Here is a 27,723-nt window from a genome sequence, read left to right on the forward strand (position 1 = left end):
ATCAACCCTTTAGAGCAGGGACCTCCTTCTAATGGGGATCGGTCTGGAAAAGGCTGGGGAGGCTCTGCCTCCGAAGATAAGATGCCTGTTTAGAGCTGTGTGAGATGCCAACCAGAGGCTTGAAAAGAGGAAGAGGTGACTGGGGTTGCAAAATAACCCCACTATTGCTTACAGATATTCTAGCCAGTCAAATGTATGTAAGCAAAGAAGAAAGCATCAGGGTATAAAACTGTCACAGCAGCCTCGAAGACAGAGGATTCAGAATTTTGAGACTTTTTTTGCATGCTGTTTAGATTTGTCATCATGCAGTTAAGCAGGTAAGGACTGAAGGTCTATATTTTATTGACAACCATGTAACCTGCATTTGACCAATCCTGTGATAATCTTTTTTCTGCCTCAAGAGATGGGATACATGTATTTTCAGATGGTTCTCCTATGATGCATAACTTCGTGGTATTCATATTCGTGAGCCGTTTAAATCAATTTAAATGTTTAACTTGCATTCATTGAAATGTGTAACAATGCTACAAAAATCATAAACTGGGCAGAGGTCAAAGGAAGAAATGGGGAGGGTACAGAGTTGGAGGGAGGGATGCATTACCCTGATGAAGTATGTAAAATAGTAGTTGAAGAAATGCCTTGAAATTGTGCTTCTTGTTAAGGTCACAGACCTTAATATAAGGACAATTGGAGATTATTAAGGGCATCTTGAACTACCAATTTAATTCTGACTATTTGAGAGAAATGTTTAATGGGTTATAGTCCCATTATTTTCTCACTTTCAAAAAACAATTATTGGGGTGGGGGTTGCTTGGGCTTTCAAATAGGTTAAGAAAGGAGCTTGCCCTAAGGCAATGTTTCATATAACCCCAGTATAGGAATCTTTGGGCTTGGAAAACTAGTTGCAAACTGAAAAATAAGCAAATTTAGAAAATTATAGTTAATCTCTCATAAATAAAGCCTTTTTTTTTAAATTTTAAGTTTTGTAGATGTATAATTTTAGCAGCTAATAGATTTCTTCAACTATTAGATTTAACAAAAAAATAATTAAAATGACAACACATGTTTTGAATGTGTGAAGTTTTGTTAGTATTGATAATGTTTTGTAATGTTTTGCTTACATGTTGAAGGAGTCTGGAGTCCCCACATAATGAAGCAAAAAATTAGTGAAACCCAATTCTAAAACTATCCTACTTATTTCTAACACTTTCTCTTCTCTAAGAAATTGTATTCTTTAAGATTTTCCCTGGAAATAATTTTAGTACTTACATTTATTGATGTGGATTTCTGATCAATAATTTTTCTGCTTGTAAGGCTCACTGATAACATCTTGAAGATATAAGAAGGATAATTGCACTTTGGGTCATAAAATTGCAAAGTTATAGTGCTTTTCTTAAAAGGGAGTTTGATACAAGAGGTAGTTTTTACTCCACTGGAGAAAGTAATTTGTCAATGAATTCCAATTCTTCAATTCTTCCCAATTCCTCAGTTCTTTTGCATTTTACCCTCTAGAGTTTTATCGTAGTGAACATGTTCAGTGTGTGTGTGTGTGTGTGTGTGTGTGTGTGTGTACACGCCCACTTTTGGGTGGGTGGAGAAAGTATTTATTTAAATATACATTGCTTTAATAATGTTTTTGAAGTGAAATATGCACAATACCTATATGATTGATTTCATTTATCATTTAATCAGATAATGTGTTATTCTAGCCTCTCACAAGATATTTTCTTAAACTCAACATTACAGTGGAAATGTAGATTTTTAAATAAAATACAGTACATCTTGATTTTCTTCATGCAAAATGATTGGTATATATAGGTAACTAAATCAAATCTAAATAAGAAGAAACCTTTGGGATTCTAAAAGAATGTGTGTGTGTGTGTGTGTGTGTGTGTGTGTGTGTGTGTGTGCGCGCGCGCGCAGTGCGCTTGTATGGATTATATATACACACATGCATATATAAAATTAACCTTATTACTAGATTTGTATGTTCTTTAAATAAAAGTGGAATTTATTTTCAGAATAGTGTCTTTGTGTGTTTCCCTCTACAAGTGCAAAGAACTTAACTTGTAGGACTTCAAAACTTTGATATTTTGTTATCAACCTATGCTTCAGTTTCCTATATTCCCTGCTATTTTGATTTTTTTTCCATATTCTTTTTAAAATGAGCAGTTACTGACTGGAATAAGTGTCTGCAATTTTAGCAATCTAGAAAATTGGGTATTAGTTTGAAGTTCAGACACAAACAGAAATGTAACACCAATGTGGCAAGTTGAGCATAAATTCATCTTTCATGAAAAAATACCACAAAGGTATTTGGATATTATGATTATGACTTCTGATTAATGACGTAAGCTCCTAAGAGTCTTAATATTTTTCTCTTAATTTCCTAGCAGGGGGTTATTGTGATACGTAGAGTGAGATGGGTTTAGGATTCCTTCCTCAGTGTCAATTCTAGCTCTACCTCAGTAATATGATCCTAGTGAAATTTCTTGACCACTCTTCATTTATTTTCCTCAACTCTCAAATGGGGAAAATAATATCTATAGTGTTGTTATAGATAAATGACATAAGAGATGAAAATGCTTTAAACAGACAAACATGTTCTGAAAACAAAATATATTTTGAAAAAGATAGCATTTACATTTATTTTATTATTATTTTTTTTTTTGGCCTTTTTGGATACAGTTCTTCCATGAAGAAGTAATGATGTTGACAACTTTTTTTTTTTTTTAATGATAGTATCAAATATTCTTGGTATATGGTGTCACGGTGTCTAATGAATTTAAATAATGTTTTCTTTTTGTTTTGATATTGTGTAGCTGAAAAACAAAACAGAAGTTGAAGAATGCATTCCTTGAGGCACACTAATTCTTAATTACATTATATTTACCTTGGCTTTAGTGTATTTCTGGGACTATAGTCACATTTACAAAAGTAGTTATTCTTCATTAACTTTTCAGTGTCAGTTAGTGAAAGGAACGTCTGATTTCTTAGCAAATTTTTGTTATTAACCTGATGATTCCTGTCAGTTTAATTGAAAATAAGGTCAACTGTTCTTATGTAGCAACTTTAAAAATGGAGTAAGTCAAAAAATGTCAGACTTTAAATTTTGAACATTGTTTATAAACTAATATTCAGCTAACCAGAATTAATTAGGAGACATCTGGCATTGTTGCTGTTTTAATTTAGCAACTATGTGGATATTTTCATTTAGACATTTAGGTGTGTAATTGAGCAGTTTCTCCATTTGCTGCTATATGGTTTTATGATTTTAATGTTTACAATTTATAAGTTCTAAAGGAGAACAAAAGAAAAAATAATTTGTGTTTGAAAATTATTGGCTGTTAATGGATGATCGTGATTGTTAAAAGAAGGGAATAGTATAATCATGTTTATTCTATTCTAGAAAAGAGGAAAAGAATCTCTAAAGATGAACTTTCATCATGAGCACTAATGATCTTTCTACTGAAAATCTATCTGGAAGTTCTTTTTCTTTCTTCTTCTTCTTCTTGTTCTTCTTGTTCTTCTTTTTTAAACTGATATCAAATAGCCACTGTAACAATTTTATACTGGTCATCAAATACTGTCATCAATAACATTTTAAAGCTTTCATTACTGTCACTTCAAGGCATATTTGATGAGTTATTAAGAATATTGGTATCCACTTACTCATGTGCAAACCTATCCAGTTACAAAGTATCTGTAGCTAATGATATCTAAAGCTATGAATCCACTTTTCTATACTTAATATATGATATGAAGTATTCCTGCATACAGTTCTGGGATATTTCTCAATTTTGTATTCAGAGTAACAAATCATGAATAACTAGTTGATGCTCCATAATTGAAATAAACCCAATTATGATTCTCTAACAATTTATTTTCCCCTAAGATTGAAAGATAAAACAAATATATTTTTTTAAAGAGTTGACTGGATTGCCAGGTATTTTTCATGAAATAAATGGTTTGTGTTGATTTTTAAAATGATTATTTTTAACCAAGAAAGTATAAATTCACATATGGAAAAATGACATGCAACCTAAAAATGTAAGAAGTCTTATAGATTCTTACTCTTCCATATTCATTATTATTTCTTAAACATAATTTATACTCACACAATTTTAATTTTTATTAAATTTACAGTTGAAAGTGTATTTTCCCTGTGTGACCTATTTTTATTTAAAATTAATATTTTGAGAGTGTTTGTTTTAATGCCTAAACCCTAATTTACTCAGATATAGATGCCTTTGAAAGCACCCAAAGCATAACAAATTCCCTTATATAGCTAATAAAGAAGTTCCCATGATATAGTTCCAGCAAATTAAATCTATAAAATACACATTTATTGATTAAATTAATAAATATGTTAACATTACATTCAAATGTATTGTAGTTCTCTGCTCTAAAAGAATTATTGTCTCATAATGGTGTGTTTCATTTAAATTCCATTATAGAGTTATGTGAAAGAATACTTATAGATAGACTTATTCTTCCTGATTTCTGTGAATATCAGCCAACCTCATCAGGATTGAGCTGTTTTTTATTAACTTTTTTGGAGTCTTGCATTTTGTTAATTTTAAAAGCTATCTCTAGAATATTGCACTATTAAAAAACAATCTTGCCTTGGGAAGAGCAGAATTGAGGAAGCTAGATTTTCAATGTCAAATAGTGGCCAGAATATAAACACACTGCTACTTTATAGATTCATTAAACACTCATTCTCACAACTGAAAAACATTTTCTTTAAAACATGCCAGATGATGTCCACAAATACAAGGTAGTTTGGAAAAGGTGATTAAATCAAACCAAAAATTACATTTAAAAAATCAAGCATGGGTTTAATCAAGTATCATATTACTGAATCCCATGTGTTGCATATAATGTGTTTTTTGTAATTTGTAATATCTTTGATAGGCACATCCTTTAAAGATACAAGTATATTTTAACTGCTTTCAGATATGCAACTTAATACTGTGTGCAGAAGCTTCTTCTGTTGTAGCTAAAGTAAATCTAGAACAAAATTAATTAAATCAGGAAGTCCTGGTGTAGATAATACATTTAAGTGTTTTTCATGTCTTTAGTATGGTAACATTTCTGATGGTTTGAAAAATCAGCCCTTTAAATGTATATAAAGAGATGATAGAACAGTCTTTTTCAGAAGTAAACAACTGTTAAATAATAATAAACACAATTGAAATTTTTAGAAGAAAATCATTAAAGGTTAAATAAATCTTACATCAAAGTTGCATAAAGTGATCTCTTTAGATAATTAACTCATGCTTTTCTCAACATTTTCTTATACCAAAGATATCAATATATAGACCAAGTCTAACTTACACAAAACATTTAAATTGAATGACTCAGGTTTACAAGTAATTGAATTTTTGATTATTCATTCTGACCTGTCACTAATATTCAAAAACAAAGTTACAATATATTTTATCACTGTGATAAGTAGTATTTTGGAAATTACACTAAGGAATAATGTGGAAGACAAAAAGTTTCCAGAGAATGAAAATGATCTCCCAATTACCAATCAACAGCAGTAACAACTAGAAAGTATATATTTTTGTTCCATTTTACTAATTTCTGTCCAAATGGAGTTTTTAAACAACTTCTTAATTTTAAGTAAAAAAAAAAAGCAATTATTATGGGGGGTGTGTTTTCCAATGTGTAAAATTTACTCTTTTGTACATGTCAAAAATTTTAACAATTACCCAAAAACAGTGTTTTCATTTTTACATTGTGAACTAAGAGAAGTGAATCCAGTCTTCTCTGTGAGTCGAAAGAAAATCCATAGTTAAGAAAAATGGGACTCCTGAGAAATTTCTTAAGGGTCACTCCACATATCTTAAATTTAAATTTAAAACTTCTTTTTTGACTAAAGGACTTGCTTTAAGTATCTTTCTCACCTTTGAGTGGAGATATAGCTTATGGATTTATAAACTTCTTTTTCTCCAACACACAGATTTTTGCAATGTATCACTCCTTTTTTTGAGAACTTTTAGATCAGGACAGATTATTGACATTTTAAATATGTAGCTATCTTTATATTTTGGTTAAAAGCATAACACTGATTATGTTTGACTAGTGACAAAACCATGAGGAAAAATAACTGAGGATCCACGTTTCCTCTCAGAACTCTAGCAGGTTTTCATTTGTGTTTCATTTGTGTTTTCATTTCTTTCATCCATCCATGAAATGAAGACATTTTACAATCATGCAAAAATAGGCCAGAATGAATAAGAAGGATCACTTATGTCATTATTACTTTTAAAACCTATCCCTGACTTCTGCTATTTAAGAAAATCAATTTTGATTTAGAGTAAGAATCAGCAACTTCATATAAATGGCTGTGATTAACTAGCAAAAATATTTCTTTCTTATCAATAATATTGAGTCAGTAAGACAAACAAGTTTTATCTAGCTTCACATGATTCTTTCATCACAAAAGTGACAAAAATTTAGTATGCTTTACTATAATTTTGATATAGATTTCTAGAGGTCTAAACTGAAGATGAAAATTTATTGACTCAGGATTTGAAACTAACCAGTTGCTAACTGTTCATGAAAATTTATTTATTACTGGGGCACCTGGGTGGCCCAGTCAGTTAAGTGTCCAACTCTTGACTTCAGCTCAGTCATGATCTAATGGTTTGTGAGTTCGAGGCTTGCGTGGGGCTCTGCACTGACACTGAGGAGTCTTTTCGGGATTCTCTCTCTTGCTCCCTCTCTCTCTCTCTCTGCCCCTCCCCTGCTGACTCTCTCTCTCTCTCTCTCAAAAGAAATAAACTTTAAAAAAATTATTTATTACCAAATTTCATTCTCAGATAATTCCCATAACATTGATTCCTATGATTATTGTTTAGAAGGTAATTCTTGACAGGTTCAGACAACATGATTTAAAAAATTACGACCAGTGTGTACATAATGTGCTGGGTATAGCTAATACTCAATAGTTTCTATATATTAGACATAGTAATGTCTTATTTATGCTTTCTTATAATATCCTTCAAGATCTTGCTGTTTTTTAATATAAAAATTCTCTTCAAGAATATAAATTATTTTTTCAAATAGATTTACTTTGCTTTTCTTTTGAAATTAATATCTTATGTTCCTTATAACTTTCTAAGTTTGAAGAGTTAAAGTAACGTAGTGATAAGAATGGTCCTTGAAAATGTCAGATGTTTTCAAAATTGTATGTTGGGGGAAAATAAAACATATTGTTAGAAAAAAGCTTAATTAGACAAGCTGGAATATATTACCAACCAGGCAATATATGGCTAGCTACCGTGTGAAAATATTGGCCATTCCAGCATTTCTGGCCATGAGGTAAGATGTGCATTCTTTGATTAGAAACATGGAGAGTCCTGACATGCTTTCTTAAATAAACATGTTTTTAAATTTTTTTTTACATTTATTTATTTTTGAGAAACAGAGTGAGACAAAGCGTGAGCGGGGGAGGGGCAGAGAGCGAAGGAGACACAGAATCCGAAGCAGGCCTCAGGCTCTGAGCAAGACGCAAGGCTCGAACCCCCCAACCGTGAGATCATGACCTGAGCCAAGTACGCTCAACCGACAGCCACCCAGGCGCCCCTGATGTGCTTTCTTGGATGGTAGTTCAGAAGGCACGGAGAACAGTAGATAAAAAAATTAACTACTTGATGTTGGATTGGTTTGCTTATTGTAGATCACCTCTTTTTATTGTTATTTTGGTTTTTTAAAAAATTATTTATTGGGGGCACATGGATGATCAGCTGGTTGAGCGTTTTCTCTTGATTTCAGCTCAGGTCATGATCTCACAGTTCATGGGTTCAAGCCCCATGTCGGGCTCTGTGCTGACAGCATGAAGCCTGGTTGGGGTTTCTCTCTCTCTCTGTCCATCCTCAACATGATCTCTCTCTCCTACTCTTTCAAAAAATAAACAAAACAATTAAACATTTATTGGATGTATGATCAGTGGTGTGCAATGGAGTGAACCTTGGGAATATAACAATGAAAAGATATAACAGTTGTTCATAAGATGTTTACAATTTTTATTTTTGCTTTGTGTAGTACACTTTGTTTTAGTTAATGAACAAAGGCAAATTTAATGCTTGGCCACTATTTGTTTTCACACATGTCCAATTTTGATATTATAAATACAATTCTCTTTGAGAAAAGAGGAGGGATGTCATATTTCTCAGGATAGAGATAGGTCAGTAAAGAATGTATTTTCCATTCAGAGTTCTGAGGATAATTATTAAAGGCAAATGAAGGAACCAGGACAGTTCTGAAGGTAAAACCATAACAATTCTCAGAGTGATGACTGACTTAGTTGATGTTTTATCACGGTTTGTTTTGTTTTTAAATGTTAGCTTTTTTTTAAATGGAAACATTTCCAATGTGTTATGCTTTTGTTTTTTAGTGACTAGAATGAACAAAAAACGATTAACATTGTAAGAATTTGCAAATTTAATTTTCTTATTCCATCATATGTGTACTGAGGGCTTTCTCCACGCCATGTTATTTTGTTAGTGCTACAGATGCATTAGTGAATAAAAACAGATACCAATCCCTGCCTGGTGTTGCTTGCACTGGAATTGCAGTAAGTATTACATTATTACAGGAATTATTGAATAATTACAAGAATTATCCTGTGAATTTAGTGGTATCTGTAACCAAGACTAGAAGACAAGTTTAGGACTCCACTGGCAATATTTCTAACCATACGCTTCTAGGTTAAAAACACTTCAACATTTTCATTTCCTTACAAAAGAATAAAAAGAAGCTGAAGATTATTATTTTGAGATTAAAAAAGAATTTCCTTTGGCTTAATAATCAGAACCTTTTTAAAAACTTTAACAATTTTATTGGACTTTCTTTGAAAATTCCTTAAATGTAGGGGGTACTTGTGCGGCTCAGTTGGTTAAGCATCCGACTCTTGATTTTGGCTCAGGTCACGATTTCATGGTTCAGGAGTTTGAGCCCTGCACTGGGCTTCTCACTGACAGTATGGAGCCTGCTTGGGATTGTCTCTCTGCCTTTCTCTCTGCCCCTCGCCCATGTGCAGGCACGTGTGTGTACACGCACGCATGCACGCGCTCTCTCTCTGTCTCAAAATAAATAAAAACTTAAAAAAAATGTTTTTAAGTTCCTTGAATGTAATGTTTACTTTGTGTGTGACCTCAGAAGATACACTCCTATTTATGTTTCTTCATATAATAATTTCTAATTAAATAGCCTACTTTACCTTGTAGCCCTGGTTAACTCCAAGATAAGTTTTGGTCCTATTATAGAACAATGGATTCATTGTCCATTTGGTTCCAAACTCCAGCATTTCTACACTTCAACCCAGCATTATGTCTTACTCTTCGAATAAGTATAAATGCCTTTGTTGAAAGTCTAAGTTAGTATTATACTTTGTTTTTACCCAGGATCATTATTAAAAATTTTATTTTAATATTTCTAAAGCCTTTCAAAACTGTGACTGAGGTCATTTTCCATAGAGGTGAGGGAGAAATGTTTATTGTCTTTGTATTGCATAGTACTTACACATAGTCCTTTTTTAAAAATTATTTCCTCAAATTCTCTTTAAATTTGCCTTTATGTGACAAAAGTCTTTTACTGACCAGAATTGTTTTATCCAGGGTGCTTTATTATCAGACTGTGCCAGAAACAACAGAATTTTTTTCCTGGTTATAGTGACCATACTAAATACAGATGTCTGTAACCATGATTTCCATTCCATTTCTGTATGTACATGTAGATTATTTTAATCTTTATTTTTAATTAATTAATTAATTAATTATAGTATTGACCATATCCCCTAGGTTGTACTTTTCATCCTTGTGACTTATTCACTCCATAGTTGGAAGCCTGTATCTCCCACTCCCTTTCAATCACTTTTTCCCCCACCCCAACCATCAGTTTGTTTTCGGTCTTTGTGGATCTGTGTCTGCTTTTTTGTCTGAATGTTTTGCTTTGTTTTTTAGGTTCCATATGTAAATTAAATAATATTTGTTTTTCTCAGTCTGACTTATTTCACTTAGCATAACACCCTCTAGATCCATCCATGTTGTCATAAATGGGAATATCTCATTCTTTTTTATGACTGAGTAATATTTCATTGTGTATATATACCACGTCTTCTTCATCTATTCATCTGTGCGTGGACACTCAAAGCTATTGTAAATAATGCTGCTGCAGACATAAGGGTGCGTATATCTTTTCAAATTAGTGCTTTTCTTTTCTTTGGGTAAATAACCTGTAATGGCATTATTAGATCATATGGTATTTCTATTTTTAATTGTTTGAGGAGCTTTTATACTGTTTTCCACAGTGACTGCGATTTGCAGTCTCATCAACAGTGCATGAGGGTTCCTTGTTTTCTATATTCTGGCCCTGTCTTCTTTCTAGTATTCTTTATTCTACTTATTCTGACAAGTATAAGGTAATATATCTCATTGTGGGATTGATTTGTATTTCCCTGACGGTTAGTCATACTGAACATCTTTTCATGTGTATGTTGGTCATCTGTATGTCTTCTTTGGAAAAAAATCTTATTTTATTTTTAAAAAATTGTTGTTTATTATAATGTCTATTTTATTTTTGAGAGAGAGAGAGAGAGAGAGAGAGAGAGAGAGAGAGAGGAGATATATGGGGGAGAGGCAGAGAGAGAGGGAGACCCAGAATCTGAAGCAGGCTCCAGGCTACAAGCTGTCAGCACAGAGCCTGACGTGGGGCTCGAACTCACAAACAGTGAGTTCTTGACCTGAGCTGAAACCAAGAGTCAGATGCTTAACTGATTGAGTCACCCAGACTCCTCTGGAAAAAATATCTTTGTTTTAAGCTGTCTCCTCTTTTATTGTTTTGGTAATCAAAGATACTTATAATCAATTTTCAAAAGCATTTTTCATACTTTAACATTAGATTTTGCAATTTAAATATACTATTCTAAACATCTTGCATCTGAAATTTATTCTTTATTCTTTTACCACTCTTTCCTTATGAATTAAAAAGAAATACAATCTGAATCTCACCAAGATGTGCTGTTATGTAATCAGTTATGTTGAAACACCAAGATATTTCACATTTAAAATATAAAAAATAAGCCAAATGACTCTTGCACTTTGGGCATTTAAGAATTATGCTCCCTACGTGCTGGACAGAATTAAGGAACGGAACTCCCCTTCTCTTCATTTTTTCTAATCAGCTCCACCATTAGGTAGTAGCATTTAACTTCTTCTTTATTGGTAGGACAAGATTGTATTGACAGGATCAAGCAGGAGATTAGTTCCCTCTGCAGTATATACTCCTCAGAGGAATGCTAACCCTCATTAGGATGGAAAACACTTAAAGCTGTAATTCAGAGGCACTGTATTGCCTGATCAGCTAAAATAAATAATGAGAAGGACCCTCTGGAATGTAGGTTTATCAGAGTTAAATCACTGGAAAGATTCACTTCTCAGGCTAGTCTTAACCTATACAACATGATTTAAAATGAGAAAGCTCAATTATTTAAAAAAATAAAGTGAAAAAATATAAAAATAAAGGATTACTAACAGATTAATATAATGACAATCTCTTTCTGGTTTAAGCAGACATAATGAAATAGCCTACAAACAAAAGAAAAAATGGCATTCAGTACATGTTCCAGAAATTTGCCATGTACATGACAGTTTGTTAAGCTTTAAGGGCCACAGGGATTACTAAAACATAATCTCTGCCAGCAAGACCTTCACAAACTTCATATGAACAAAGGTGGTAAAAAGGATAATAGTGGCATATTGTGAAATTTTAGAAGATTTATGAATGGAAATCCATCTAGTCTGTAGTTATTTTAATAATTTTAAAAACAACATATTTGAAAGGATTTAAAAGAGTTATTAACCCACCAGGAAAAATGTTTTTAAATTTTTCTTTTTTAAAAAAAATTTTAAATGTTTATTTTTTTTTTTGAGAGAGAGAGAGAGAGAGAGAGAGAGAGAGAGAGAATGAGCACAGGAGGGGCAGAGAGAGAGGGAGACGCAGAATCAAAAACAGGCTTCAAGCTCTGAGTTGTTAGCACTGAGCCCAACATGGGGCTCAAACCCACAAGATGCGAGATCATGACCAAAGTCAAGTTGGATGCTTAACTGACTAGGCCATTCAGATGCCCCTGTTTTTAGATTTTTCTTAAAGTTCATTTATTTTGAGAGAGATAAAATGTGCACAAGTGGGGAAGGGACAGACAGAGAGGGAAAGAGAGAGAATCCCAAACAGGCTCCACACTGTCAACAAAGAACCCGATGCAGGGCTTGAACTCAAGGAACTGCGAGGTCATGACCTGAACCGAAATTAGGAGTCAGGTGCTTAACCAACTGAGCTACCCAGGCATCCCCATTCATTTTTATTTTTATTTTTTTATTTTTTATTTTTATTTATTTTTTATTTTTAACATTTTTTTTTAATGTTTATTTATTTTTGAGACAGAGAGAGACAGAGCATGAATGGGGGAGGGTCAGAGAGAGAGGGAGACACAGAATCCAAAGCAGGTTCCAGGCTCCGAGCTGTCAGCACAGAGCCCGACGCGGGGCTCAAACTCATGGACCGTGAGATCATGACCTGAGCCGAAGTCGGATGTTTAACCGACTGAGCCACCCAGGCGCCCCCCCCCCATTCATTTTTAAAATTCAAAAGGAATTGCTATTTCACATAAAGAACACATTCCATTTTTTTTTTTTTTTAAGTCGCTGATTGGATAACCTTAGGTGTCTGTGATGCCTAGAGTTATATGATATTTTTTTTTGCTTTGGGGATTATCACAACTTTTTGGCTTTTTATATATTTGTTTTACTTTTTGAGAGATATTGAAAGGATTATTAGTGCATAAAGAAAAGAAAAAAAACCTTTCATTATAATTTCCAGATATACCCAGTGACAAACTGCATGGCTAAAAGTCAGAATGACTTTTTTCCCCATTTCTACATGTTACTATTTATTTCAACAGGTGCACAAAGGCAGAGCAACTATTTCTGTATACTCCTGGTGGAGTGCAGGAAAGAGAGAGTGGCAAAATTCTGCCTACTTGTGTGGAAAAAGGCACGCATTATGTAACGTATGCAAGATTTTATATCTTGATGAATTTCTTGACATCTTTATAGAATAAAATGCCAAATTCTACTCCATTAGGCTATTTAAAAATTCATTACTTTTATATAAACAATGTCTAGATAAGGAAGAAGAATTTAAGGTCATTTGAGGTAAAAAATTATAGAACATAACTGGCATTTAACTAAAGCCGTAAATTAATACATCATTACTGAAGTAATGATGTAAATCATTGAATAATGGAACTCTTATTCTTTTATTTATTTGACCATATACCATATATAGGTCATGAATATTCAACGGTGAAAAGTGTATATGTATATGCATATAGGAAGATGATGTGTTATATTATCCATATCTTTGAATACGTTCACCAAATGTAATACTTGAGTTTGCCATTTTAGAAAAGCAATGCCTTTGAAATGATTTTCCTCATAACTCATCTATCCTGCCAAATAATACTTTAAAATATATATTTTTAGTTGTAGTCTTGACTTTTCACACTATTATTCCTTAAAATAATACTTGTGAAAGATGATCCTAGTATTCATGTAATTATCTGGCATTTTTGACAACATAAGAAAACTTACCTTGGTTAAAAATTTATAATGCATTTCAGAAAATATTAAAATAATCTCATAATTTTATTATGTCTCCATTTTGAGACACCAACTCTGTTTTTTTTTTTCATTTCATTATAAAGCAATTTATAATAATATGGAGTCATTAAACCTACTGGATTAATCTTGCAATTTCTATGAAGAGCAAATAGGTAAATTAAATCACTCTGACCATGATTATACTTTTTAACCCAATAAATAGCACACATAATCTGAAAAAAAGTAGTTTTGCAATTTTTTAGTTTATAGTACCTGTTTTTAAAGATATTAAACTGAATCACATTTAACTTTTATTTCATTTTCTATTTCCATTACTTATATTTTCCATTTAAAATTTTTATTTTGTTCAAAAGCATTTTATTAAGTGGTAACAAAATTCCTAATAAATAAATTTCAATCTGCAATCAGTTCTGATTAGGTTGTAGTGTGGTATCATAGGGAGAACATGGTTTTCAATATGGGTTCAAGACTAATGCCATTCGGTCCTTGCTCTGTTGCATGTTTATTCACCTTGAACCTCAGTCATCTAAACAAGCTAATGGTGATATTAATATATACTGCGTTGTGTTGCTATGAGGTGAAATACAGAAATATTGGCAAATTTTTGGCATACCAAAAGAGCTTGATAAAGGTAATTTATTGGGAAGAAAATAATGTCATTTTCATCATCACTGTCTATTTTCCCCCCAATAAACTTTGGAAGGATTTGAGTTAAAGTTATCCCTAGTATATGACCTTTCAAATGGGGAGGAGCAAGCTATTCAACTGCTGTTTCTGTTATTAAATTCCAGAATGACAACACAGTATAACATACATTATGCTTAATAATGAAAAGAGATCTTATGTTTGACTTTACATTTGACCTCGTGTTCATGTGACCTATCTTTAGAAACTATGAATAACAAATATAAATGACAGGATCCTAAGTTTATATGCATGATCATTATATTCCCTTATAATTATACTTAAAGCTAATAATTAATGATAGTTTTATATCCTTGCTCTTAACAATTTTTGAATATTAAGAATGCTTTGCTTTGATACTACTTGAATGTGTCACTTATGTTTGTGATTTGGACATCTAAACCATTATGTCAGGACTCCTTTTCCCTCCTTTCTCAAGTATAAAACTATGGTCATCCTGTGTAGCTCAAATGCAAACTCCTTTGTAAAGCTTTCTTCTTTCCATGTAGAATGAGTTTTCTTAATCTTGTCATCCACATCACATTAATTACACCTCATTTTACTACTTACTTACCCACTATTTATTCATTCACTTAACCAATTCTTATTAAGAAACTTTATTTCAGGTACTTTGTTAACTGTACCTGGTTGTCATTAAAATACGAACAATTATCGTCCCCTAAAACTAAGTCTGATTGAAGTCAGGGGAGATATGTAGCCAAACAGACAAAATATATGTATAAATATACAATATAAATGTGCTATATAGATGAAGTGATGGGATCATGAAGACCAAACAATCTCAAAGGATCACAGATAGCTTCATGGAGAAATGACAGTCTAGTCTGAAATTCAAATATAGGTAAGGATTGAGCAGGTGAAGGGATTCAAGTAGAAATAATAGGTCAGGTAGAATAAACTGCATATGCAAAGATGCTGAAGAAAGGGAGAAAGGGAGATGAATTTGAGGAATAAAATTATGCTTGCAGCATGGTTGATGTTTGATTGATAACTGTAGTGTTATATATAGGGAGAAAAGATGCAGAGGAAGAGTTAAGTAAGGAAAGATCATTTTAAAAATTATCTTGAAAAGTTTGGATGTTATCCAGAGGGTAAATGACACAAAATCATAAGCGGGGGTAAAAGAGTTGTAGGTTCAAACTTAACTTTATATCAAGATAACTCTGTAGTATAAAGAACAAATTGGAGAGAGCCACATGGGTATTAGGAAGACCAGTTATGAAGCTATTGGAGCGACCCAGAATAGAAGCTATGGTGGTAGCATTGGGGGTACAGAATGACCCACTCAAGTCAAGTGCATGTGGAATGAAAGTGTTAGATTTGATTCTTGGGAAGAACTTGGGAATTGATTGGATATGTGCAATGAGTGAGAAGGTAGAGGAAAGTAAGATTTGGGGTTAAAGATTTGAGAATATGGAAGTATCGTTTATGAGATAAAGAAACCAGAAGGAGAAAAAAATGGAAAATGTTGATTTTTAGTTGACAGAGGTATTGGTTTCTAACAGAGACTACCCTATAGGCCATGTGTCCTTCCTTACATAAAGCTTTCCTCATTTGATTGTAAGATTCTGAAGACCAAAGCAGCAGTTTTAGTGATACCTGTGATCCAGCTTCATACCAAAACATGTTAGGGTATTTTGCACATTGTAGATGATAAGTAATATTTACTTTTTTTATCGTGTGATTTCTTTGTTAGTAATCCTACCAAAAAGGAATATAAATAATTGCTATTTAGAAAGACTATTGAAAATTTACAGTTAAAAATATGTTAACTCTTCCATTATTTATTTACTTATACAGTGTTTAGTATATATTTACTTCAGAGCTAATGTTTGTTCAATATATAATAAAATACCATATATTATATGATCTATGGTAATATAATAATATGCTATATATTTTAATAGATTCTAGGAGTATTATATACAAATATATTTATTTTATAATAATAAAATGATTCTAATATTTATGCTTTGGTAGAATGTCTTCCATTAAATTATTAAGGAAGAATGTGGTTTTTTAATAAATGTAATCATTTGGGAGTTAGAGACTTTATTTTGAAGACTTAACTTTTTATATTTATAAATTCCAATCTTAGTGATTATGACTGTTGAGGAGCTATTTCATAGAGCAATGTAGCAGTTGCTGAAGATGAGGAATTTGGAAAATGGGTGTATGACCTGGAGCAAATCAGTTTTCCTTGGATCCTTGCTTCATACAAAAAAACATGTATAAGGGATAAGAAAGAGAGAGAGAGTGTGTAGAATATGTGGTAAAATGTAAGCAATTGGTAGATGTGGCTGAACGATATATGTGTTTATTGTACTAGCCTCTCAACTTTCTGTGCGTTTTACAATTTTCAAAATTAAAAAAAAAAAGGAATCTCTTTGACACAATTATTTTCTGAAGCTTCTTTGCATATGCAAAATTGTAAATGGGTTTTATTCCCTGAGAAACTATTTTGAACATGCTAGCGAAAAATCAGTTCAAATGCAAACCTAAAAGAAGCAATTATATAGTATGCAATGTTAATTGTTTAACAAATAGTAATAATTAATATTCAGCATTCAACTAGACATTAAATAATGAGATAATGCGCTCTAAAAGATGAACCTCTATGACACGACCCTTCAGTCTAAAGGATATTAAGTCTAAGTCAGTAATTCATAATCTACTTTCTATCTCTGTAATTTCAGCTATACTGGAAATTTATTTTTAATATTATAGGAAATATTGCATAAATTCCAATATTTTATGAATTTCAAATAATATGATATGTCATTATTTTGGATAAAAATAATGCATTGCCATCCTGCAGTAGGATTAAGAAGAGCTAATGATGGGGAATATTTATTATATACTAGAATACATACTATATATATTATGTTACATAGTCTCTTATTATTTATGTATTTATTACATGCTTTAGTGTTTATTACTATATATGTAACATCCTTTGGTGTGCTTCTTCTGCATAGACTTTTTGGGTATTTGCAAGTAATAAACTTGTGTCATTTGGTAATGCTCCCATTGAATTTTATTTTGTGAGGATTGGTTATGACAGAAGGCCATGTACTAAATATCTATTTTTTAAACAATATGATACTTCAATATTTACTGCTTCCTCTTAATTTTTGAAAATAAAAAACTTGATCAGTGCGATTTTTAATTGAATACCACTTTTTAAATATGAACTCATGTTTTTTTTGCCTTGTTTTTAATGTTTTGTTGTTTTTTGTTCTTCATAAAATACACCCTCACATGTTTCAGAACATGCTGTGCATTGACATTGTCATTTCCTTAGTTGGCCTCTTAAATACTTAGTTAGAAATAGTAAATTCAAGATAATTTTGTCATTTCCTCACAATCCAGAGGGTGACATTAGCAAATTCACTTCTCAGTTTAATAATTCTTTCTTTCATCGGACCTCATGATTTCCCTTCCTTAGTAACACCTATAAATACAGCTGTTCACTTCAGTAGTAACTTCCAAGTAACTTCAAGAGAACCCTACCCAATACTTTTGAAATTGGCATGCTATATCATAAAGGCATCTCTCACACAAGGACAAATGTGGTTATTAATCCGAATCAAATAAAGGAACCAATGCAGGCCATTTGGTAATAATTTAAAATTTACAAATGTGCATTTACCTGCTTTTTTGACAAACTAGGTGAAAGAAGTACTTTTTTTTAAGTGAACATCGAGTCTAATGGCCACTTGTCCTAAGAATCTTTGGAAGCATACATCTTGCCTTAATGTATTCTGACACTACTTTTCCCTCTGCTTTTTAACTCTTAAAGGTGATTTCTCAAAGGTGACTTCAGTGGAAATGTTGGATATCATAGTTTGGTTATTGTTCATCTCTTTAAAAAGACCTTATAATTATGATTTCAAGAGATTCCCCCAAATTAATACAAATTTGGACAGGATTGATTCTCTCATTATCCCAGTGCTAATGAACTTTCTTTCAGAAAAACCCACTTTCAAACAGAAGTGGGAGCATGTACCCAAATTAGAGAAGTAGAAGAAACAGAAATAATGAAAACATAATACTAACATTTTTAAGTAGTTCTCCTACACACAATTTAAGAGAATCTTTCCATTTTTCTCTGTGTTAAGATTATGAAATATCACAACCATGAAACATCTTCAACACACTTGGTAAAGAAAAGAATAAAAACAGTAGTTCTGGCTAATTAAATATTGGAGAACTATAGAATTTTAGAGACCTTAAATGCCAGGTCAGTTATGTGCTACTTTCTTTTTTAAGTTTGTTTGTTTGCTTGCTTGTTTGTTTAGAGAGCACATCCTTCTGCACAGGGGAGGGGCAGAGATAGAGGGGGAGAGAGAGAATCCTAAGCAGGCTCCACGCTGTCAGTGCACAGCCTGACATGGGGCTCAGTTCCACAAACCATGAGATCATGACCTGAGCCAAAATCAAGAGTCGACTGCTTAACTGAGCCAGCCGGGTGCTCTCCTCTACTACTTTCTTACGAACTCATGTGCTGGAACATAAAGAGTTGGCTTAATTTTATGGTATATAATTACACAGTTTCATATTAGTATTAAATGTACCTTGAAGCACTCCTAAGCTCCTCCCAACTTCCTGGCACTATTCTAGGTCTTTATGTAAGAAAATATGACTTTTTTGTAGTGTAGTGATGATTAAATGTTTCTTATTTAAATGTATTAGATCAACAGAATGAAAATACGTGTTCAACTGGGGCGCCTGGCTGGTTCAATAGAAAGAATGTGTGACTTTTGATTCTGGGGTTGTGAGTTCGAGCCCTATGTTGGGTGTAGAGATTTCTTAAAATAAATAAAATTAAAAAAAAATATGTGTTAACAAAGATAAATATTTATTAGTAATAATGGGATTATACTATACCATTACACACAGTAAGAATCCTCAGTTTATGAATATAAATGAAATGTACTAATTTTAAGAAAAGTGGTATAGTTCCTACAGAAGAAACGATATAATTAAAAGTTATGTATTGAATCATTTGACAGTGTTACATTTATACAAGTAATTGATGGCGATCTAGAAACTCTCAACTTATATTCCAAAATCTGTCTATTATATGATATTATTCTTCATTGTGAAAAATACTTTTTTAAATGTCTTTACTTATCAGATTTCCTATGTTGTTTACAAAAGAGGGCATTGTTTAATAATGACAGCGGAGAACTCACATCATTGGGGCAACTCGTATAGTATGTGGGCATTGTCTTTCTAATTGTATAGTGTGTATGACTGAGAATCTGATGACCTAGGTCAGTCATATTGCATCACTGTTTGAGATACTTTATAGTTGTAAAATTATTGTTCTATACCTTTCACGTATAAATATGTGAATATGTGAATATTTCACGTATAAATATGTGAATCATAAATATATGATTAAATTGTGAATTATAGAGTCATAACTAGAAAGCAAATTAAAAATATCAATCACCCTATCCAAACACCAGAGAAATATGGTAACTATTATAATTAAAATATTTTATTTAATACTGTGCATTTTGATCACCTTCTAAAGAGATTTTCCTGACTAAAAACTCTCGCAATCAAAATGTTTTCATTAGTCAGATTTATATATTGCATAGTTCTAGGTGGCATAAATAATGATATTGGAAAAGATTGGTGAAGGTTGGAAAGTACAATTGAATTCAAATATTTGTAGAATATTTTGTGTAACATATAGACATTGCATTCGCTGCTCTGTGTGAAGTCCTCTATATTCTCCCATACCAGGATTGCACCTCTGGGTATTTTATTTTTGAATGCTTCTAATATTAATGTATGTGATTTCATAGTTTACGTATAATCTGCATCTGTCTGTTTCTGTGTGTATATGAATTTTGCAGATATGCCTGTTTATCTGAAGAATAAGACACAGATGCACATTTACATGTTTTTAAGGTCCTAGAACTAGTTTCATTATAATTCTGCTTAAATAATGAGAGAAGTTTGTCCATAATAGAATAATGGGAAAAAAGTCTGAGAAAACACACACACCTCCCCTTCCATCCATCACCCCTGCACATCCATCCATCCATCCATCCATCCATCCATCCATCCATCTATATATAGAAATAGATAGATGATAGACATATATATATATATATAAACACAGTAATATATTTATGTATTCTTAAGTGCACAATTTTATTCCATTTAGTCTCTATATTATGAAAATAACTACCTGAATATCTTTGATCCATTTCTTAGAGATTATTCTAAAACAACTAAAATAAACAATAAAATACACCTAACATTAAAATTTATAACATAACGTATGGAATAATTAAGCATATCAACATTTCCCTTGAAAGTGACCATTGTTATAAACACTTAAGCAGAAAAGAAGTATTCGTCAAAACTTCTGATCGTGGCTGTATGACACTGTCATGACCAAGTTTGTTATGACTCAGTGACTGTTTTTCAAATAAATGCAAAAGGACACAAAGTCTGCAGGGCACACAGCTTTGGAAAAGAAAAAAGAAATCATTTTGTTTTACTTATTATTTACTTTTGCTATCATCTATTTCAAACAATGATATTAGATTAAAAAAAAACAAAAGAATTTGCCACCTCAGCACCTTAATTGCTAGAACAGACTCTTCTAGGGGCTAACTAATTGCCTGTGTATTTTGTCTAGGTGTTGAGGGAAAGCTAAGAGAATGAAGGCTCTAAATCCCCAGTGGAAGCATGATATGGCGGAGCAGAGCTGGTGCTGAATTGTTCTCTCTGATGGCTCTATGGGAGTGGATAGCCTTGAGTCTTCATTGCTGGGTTTTAGCGGTTGCTGCTGTTTCGGATCAGCATGCCACAAGCCCCTTCGACTGGCTCCTCTCTGATAAGGGACCCTTCCATCGCTCACAGGAATACACAGATTTTGTGGACAGAAGCCGGCAGGGATTTAGCACAAGATACAAGATATACAGGTATGAAGCAAAGGGAAAGCAATTATAGAGATATCTTCCTTGAAGGTTGTGTATGACTAAGTTTCTCTAAGGGAAAGTTTCAGATGGGAAAGGGTAATTCTCAGAAGGGTTATTATTTACTATTCACAATAGTACTGTTTTCTGGTTATTTAAAAGTATTTCTTGTACATGCAATACATATATATTGTATATTCCAATATATATAAATTTCAACTAACTTTGAAGCTGAGTTTATCATTTTAAATAGCCAAATTTTTAAGTGAATTTTCTTGAGATTCCTTTCTACCTCATACCATGCTATGTTACCTTTTTTAGCTTAAATAGAAATGGTATCTTCTAGTTGCTGAGAAGTTGAGTCTCCTGATCCTTTTTTCCCTTAAAGGTAATTGTACATTCAGAAGCTGAAGAAAATGGCAATGGGCTAAAAAGAAGTAGCAGATAAATGTGACATGATAGCAAAGGCCAAGAAAAAGGAAGGGATGGAGATATATGGCCTTTTCTTTTACCCTTGTTATATATTTGAATATAAATAAGTTACACAAAAGGAGTCATATATTAAATCCAACACACTGCCTGCTTCCCCCAAAACCAGTGAATCCATTAAGTAGAGGAGTGTACAAATGATTGCCTGAATGGATTAGATTGTATTGATCTTTGCCATAAAGAATGTTTCATGTAAGGTTATCAGTTTGGTTTGTTTCTTCATGATTGAAATTTACAATTCCCAGCAGCTGGTTTAGCATTTATGCAGAAGCAAAATTTAATATTGTATTTTTGTGTCTGATTCTATGTAGATACTATTATATAAATATTTTATTTTATGTTGTATGTGCACCAGAGGGCACTGTGCTTCTGGTCTGTATGTAGTCTATTATACATCATTGCGAGAAATTTATAAATCCTATCAGTAATGCATATTTACAGAACAGACTGAAGGTACTGAACAAGTTTCATGAAATCACATTGTTCCCTGTGTTTGGATGCACGTGCGTGCACATGCTTTTGTTTAATAAGAAATCCCTTAGTCCAGGCAGCCAGGGCACATTCACAAGTCTGCAAAAAGACTTATTCTATTTTTAAAAAAATGACATGATAAGTATTAAAGATTTTCTTTCTGAAATGCAGCAGGAAACAGTCAATATAATATAATTCCAGCTTCATTCTTTTTACATGTGTTTGTTGGTTTAGCCAGATTTCCTTTACAAATTGTGTGAAGCTACTTGAACTTAAGATTGTAAGAATGTCTAATATTTCAGCATTCTGCACGAGGATTTTTAACAGTCTGTCAAACCAACTAACCCAGAGCATGTCTCCATGATCTATTGGCATCTGTATTGGGAGGTCTGAGGTGTTGACTAGTGTGTGATTGTTTGGCTCAGCTTATGGGTCGATCAGCTGTGAGTTGGAAACATGGCCTGACATGTCTTCAGAGGTTCTAAGTTGAATGAAAGAGACACTATTTGGATCACCACAGTGAAAGGTAATGAAAAACAGTGCCTTGGGATGTGTTTGCAAGGCTCATATATACCCTTTTATCTTCATGGAACTGTATTCTTAAAGACCTCCTTTACCCCTATGCTCCTCATCCTTCCTATGTCTTTATCTGTGTGGCTTGAATAAACATGTATGGGAATTGTTTATTTATAAACAGTGGAATACAGTGTCCCTTTCCCCCAGCCCAGACAAGGCTATAACTTCTTATGTTACCTTTGAAACCTTGCCTAATGATATTCGTTGATGGTTGATATGTAATGAACAGTGTAATATATTTATGAAGATTCCTTTTGGACAGTGAGATATTTCATTTATCCAATTAGTATTTATCTAAATTTCAGATAATTCTATCCACCTATGCATCTAATGCAATAGATCTGCACTGTTCCTTGTGAAGTTAAGGTTGTTTTTGAGATATTAGAGAATCTCAAATAGAAGGATTAGAATGACTTTTTGTTATTGTTGTTTTTACTTTAAAAAGTATTTGTCTTAAAAGCTAATTATTAGAGACTTTGTCTTTTATAAATATTTGTCTTGAAATACAGAATTTAAGGCACATACGTGGAAAATTAACATTTCTTGTATTAAGCACTAGATTAATCATTCTAAAAAGACCAATTTCAAAGAATGATCAGCCAAATTTTACTATGTTTATTATTACTGTCATAAGCTCCTTCATGCAGGGTATTGCACTGATATAGTTTCTGCAAGGTATTAGTTCTAAATGTAAAACGTATTAACCTATTAAAAGAATTAGGTCAGATCTTTTTCAGTTATCTTCATTTTATATCCTTCTCGAGCAACATACTTTTCTTTTCACCTCAAAAATAAAACAGCAAAATCATAACCATTAAACATTACTAAGATCACAGTCAAGGCTTAAAGAAGAAAAAAGTGCCATGATTTTTTTGACAAAATACATTTTTGTCAATTAATGAGGCCCATATTTGTATTTTTAAATTAAAGTGTATTATAAAGAAATTTTAGATTTTTGCTCTGGAATAACACAATCAATTAAAAATGGTTATTTTATCAGTAGATCGTTGAATTGGAGGATATAGAATTAACTTGCTAACACTTAACTTATCTGGTTAACATTAATAGTTGGGTGTTTAGCCATCTTTCCCTCTTAGTTGAAGATTGATAATAGAATCTAAGCATAGGCATTTTAAGTATCCTCAGTTTTAGAAAAAGGATTATGCTTGGAGAAATTTTGTGTGCTGCAAGGCATAGAATAGGAGCACACTTGATGCCTTAATCAGTTGGAGCCTTGTGATTGGTTACTATGCTCTAGAAACGCCCATAAGCAGTAAGCCACCAGCAAATGCATAATTTCTTTCAGTCCTGGAGATTCTTCCTTCCTTCCTTCCTTCCTTCCTTCCTTCCTTCCTTTCTTTGTTTCTTTTTTTCTCAAGAGAGTCAAAGTGCAAGTGGGATGGGGGAGAGGAAGAAGAGAGATAATTTTTTTAATGTTTATTTATTTTGCGAAAGAGCAAACATGAGTGGGGGAACGGCAGAGAGAGGAAAGGAGAGAGAGGATCTTAAGCAGGCTCCACACCCAGTACGGAGCCCTACACAGGGCTCAATCTCCCCACCAGATCATGACCTGGGCTGAAATCAAGAGTGCAATGCTTAATCGACTGAGCCACCCAGGTGCCCCTTCTATTCTTTTAATAAATTATAAGAGTTCCAGACAAGGGACTCACTTTTAGCAACTCAAACTTAGAATTATCTTGAATCACATCTATAAGTTCTATGGTCATAGGAAGGTGAATTTTATTTCCATAAAAGAGACATTTCGCATATGTAGATCTTCAGATATGGTGATACAAAACAAAAACCTATAAAATCCTTTCTTTGCTTTACCAAGCTTCTACCATTCTTTGTTTAAGCATATGTGCAGGTTAACATTAAGGAAAATAATGTTGCTTTTCTTAAAATCTTCCAAGATAATATAAAGATATGGCATATTACCACAACTTAGTTTACTTCCTCAAAGCAGTTTTTCAAAACAAAATTTGAATGAGAATAGGAAACAATTGAAATAAATGTTAAATGTTGTGCCTTATTGGTCTTGGTGGTCATATTCTCTGAAAAAAAAATACTTAAAAAATGGTGTGCAGAGGAGAAGATAGTCTAGAAAATAAACAAATGTATGGACATTTTATATATGATAGGGGTATATGAAATTGTATATGGGAAAGGGTGAGCTTTTGAGTAAATGGTGTGCAATTTGAGTATCCATATGAGGTAAGCAGAAATCACATTCCTTCCTCTTCTGATATATACAAATCCACTTTAAATGGAATAAAGATCTATATAGGAAAGGCAAAAGTGTTAACTTTTTAGAAGAAAACAGAGGAAAATACTTTCATGATGTTGGGGTTTGTACGGGTTTCTTCACCAGGCATTAAACATTGCACATCAACAAATATTGATCAATTCAGGTATATTGACATATATATATATATACGCGCGCGCGCACACACACACACACACACACACACACACACACACACACTAACAGGAATCTGGCCACCGGTAGCAGCATGGATGAATCTCCAAAACAGAATATTAAGTGAAAGAAACTAACACAGGAAAGATTTGCACACAGTATGATTCTGTTATATGAAATTCACAAAACTAAATTGTATTGTTTGGAGATGCACACCTGAAGATAGTGGGCAAACTTAAAGAAAAGCAAGGAAATTACTAAAACAAAAATCAATATAACAGTTATTTCTATGAGGATGTAAGAAGGATGGGATTTTTAGGGCAGAATATGAAGGATTTTTAAGGTAATGACAACTCTCAATTCCTTAAAGTGGATGGTTGTTGCACTGGTGTTCTTTAGATTCTAAATATTTGTTTTAGGGGTGCCTGGGTGACCGAGTCAGTTAAGTGTCTGACTTTGGCTCAGGTCATGATCTCATGGTTTGTGAGTTCAAGCCCCACATCAGGCTCTGTGCTGACAGCTCAGATCCTGGAGCCAGTTTCAGATTCTTTGTCTCCCTTTCTCTGCCCCTCTCCTGCTTGCACTCTGTCTGTCTCTCTCAAAAATAAATAAATAATAAAAATGGAAAGAAAGGAAGAAAGAAAGAAAGAAAGAAAGAAAGAAAGAAAGAAAGATTTTAGACTTTTAATATAGCATTTTATATTTCACAATATAAAAAATTTTAATAGTAGTATTGTGTCAGCTTTGAATTGAAAGATTGAAGTCTTCAAATTAAATAGATTAATTCTTCCCTTTGAATTACCCCAAATTCAATATTTACTACTAAAGCTTATTAAGCTCTTATAAATTCTATAGAAATGTTTAATGATATGAGCAATATATGCTCCATTATAGTTTAGTATCTATACATGCATTAATATGCAATAATAAAATTTTTCTTGTTGATTTTTGTTTACAAAAACCATAATTTTTATATGTGAGTTTTACTATAGCCTTTCATTGATGGGATTATTACATAAATTTCAAAAAGCCAACATATAGATATTTTAAATAATATGTCTATAAACAACAAACATTAAAAGAACTTATATTTCTAATTCAAATTAATGACTATTTTACCACAATTAAAAAAAAAACCAAAAGCCCCCATAGATAGTTGACTAAATCTTTCTGCTGTTCAAAACCCAACTCCATTGCACCACTCTTGTCTTTGTGTTCGTGTGTATTAGTTTTGCTCAGTAAATATATCCTTCTAATATACATTCTCTGTTGCCAGAGGCCTAACAAAATTGTGTTAGACTGTTGCATTTAAGGTTCCCAATATATCAGGCCTCCCCATCTCAACGACCTTATGTATTACCTCCATCCCTGACTTGGGCTTGGGCAGCCACATTGCCTCAGTGAATGGGACATCAGCAAATATGATGCAGGCAGTATCTTACGAAGTGCTGGTGCACTGGGCTTGCCCTGAATCTTACCTGCAACTACTCTGTGAAGACGTTCAGTCTAGACCAGTAGAAGAGCTGAGGACACATGGAGCAGCTGTTGCTGCTCTCTGGACCTGATGGCCATCATATGAGTGACCCTAGGCATACCAGGAGAACCTTCTAGCTGGGCTCAGCCAATATTGTTTACTCATTCACAGAATCATTAACAGCAACAATAAAATCTTGTTTTAGGCCTCTAAGTTTACAGAAGGTTTCCACGTATTATATGTAACTGATAAAAGTATTCTTCATCAGGAATACAGATTGGACAGGTATTTATTAATGGTGTCATAAGTAATATGAAATGGTAAAGATAACATTTATCATAAAGTGCTTCTTTATTTAAGGATGCATACATTTTTTAAATAGAAACTAAGGGGGTTTGGGCTTAAAATCTCTCCTATCCAAACAGCAATTCCTACACAATCACTTTAAATTTCCTACTAAAATACTGTGAATCTATGAAAGGGAGTGGATTTTGGAGGAGAATGAAAACTGATAAGAACACAGGATTTGAGATTGACACACATTGTATTGGACTATGAAAGGCATTTCAATAGTCATAAGTGATTAGCAAACATACTTAAATGCTTAAGATAGATTAAGCCAAATAGTCTTGACAAAGGTGATACCTTAAATACAGTTGGGAACTACATCATTATCACTACCTACTCAGAAGCCCGGAGTTGGCACCTAGGTAAAACTATGCAGCCCTCTTTCAGCTGCAAGACTCTGTTTTGTGATATAACCAAGTACACATAATTGATTTCTCTCTTTATTTTTTTTTCAAGTTTTAATTTAAATTCCAGTTAGTTAACATACAATGTAGTATTAGTTTTAGGTGTAGAATTTAGTGATTCAACCCTTACATGATTTCTCTCTTTCTTACCATGCTTGGAGATGGTAGTTCCTAAGAATAATACTATAGGTAGAGA

At 32.7% G+C, this 27,723-nt stretch overlaps 1 protein-coding gene across 1 annotated transcript in view; it reads left to right on the forward strand.

The window, feature by feature from the left end:
• The first annotated feature begins 242 nt into the window (after window positions 1-242).
• BRINP3 (BMP/retinoic acid inducible neural specific 3) overlaps window positions 243-27,723 on the forward strand; it is a 404,544-nt gene continuing 377,063 nt past the window's right edge. Inside the window, exons 1-2 of the mRNA XM_042925066.1 lie at window positions 243-317; window positions 21,067-21,352. Of these exons, the coding sequence (XP_042781000.1) occupies window positions 21,117-21,352 (236 nt within the window). The 5' untranslated portion in view covers window positions 243-317; window positions 21,067-21,116. The remainder of the gene's footprint in view (window positions 318-21,066; window positions 21,353-27,723) is intronic.

The sequence above is a fragment of the Panthera leo genome, chromosome F3 (assembly GCF_018350215.1).
Source record: "Panthera leo isolate Ple1 chromosome F3, P.leo_Ple1_pat1.1, whole genome shotgun sequence".
Lineage (NCBI taxonomy): Eukaryota > Metazoa > Chordata > Mammalia > Carnivora > Felidae > Panthera > Panthera leo.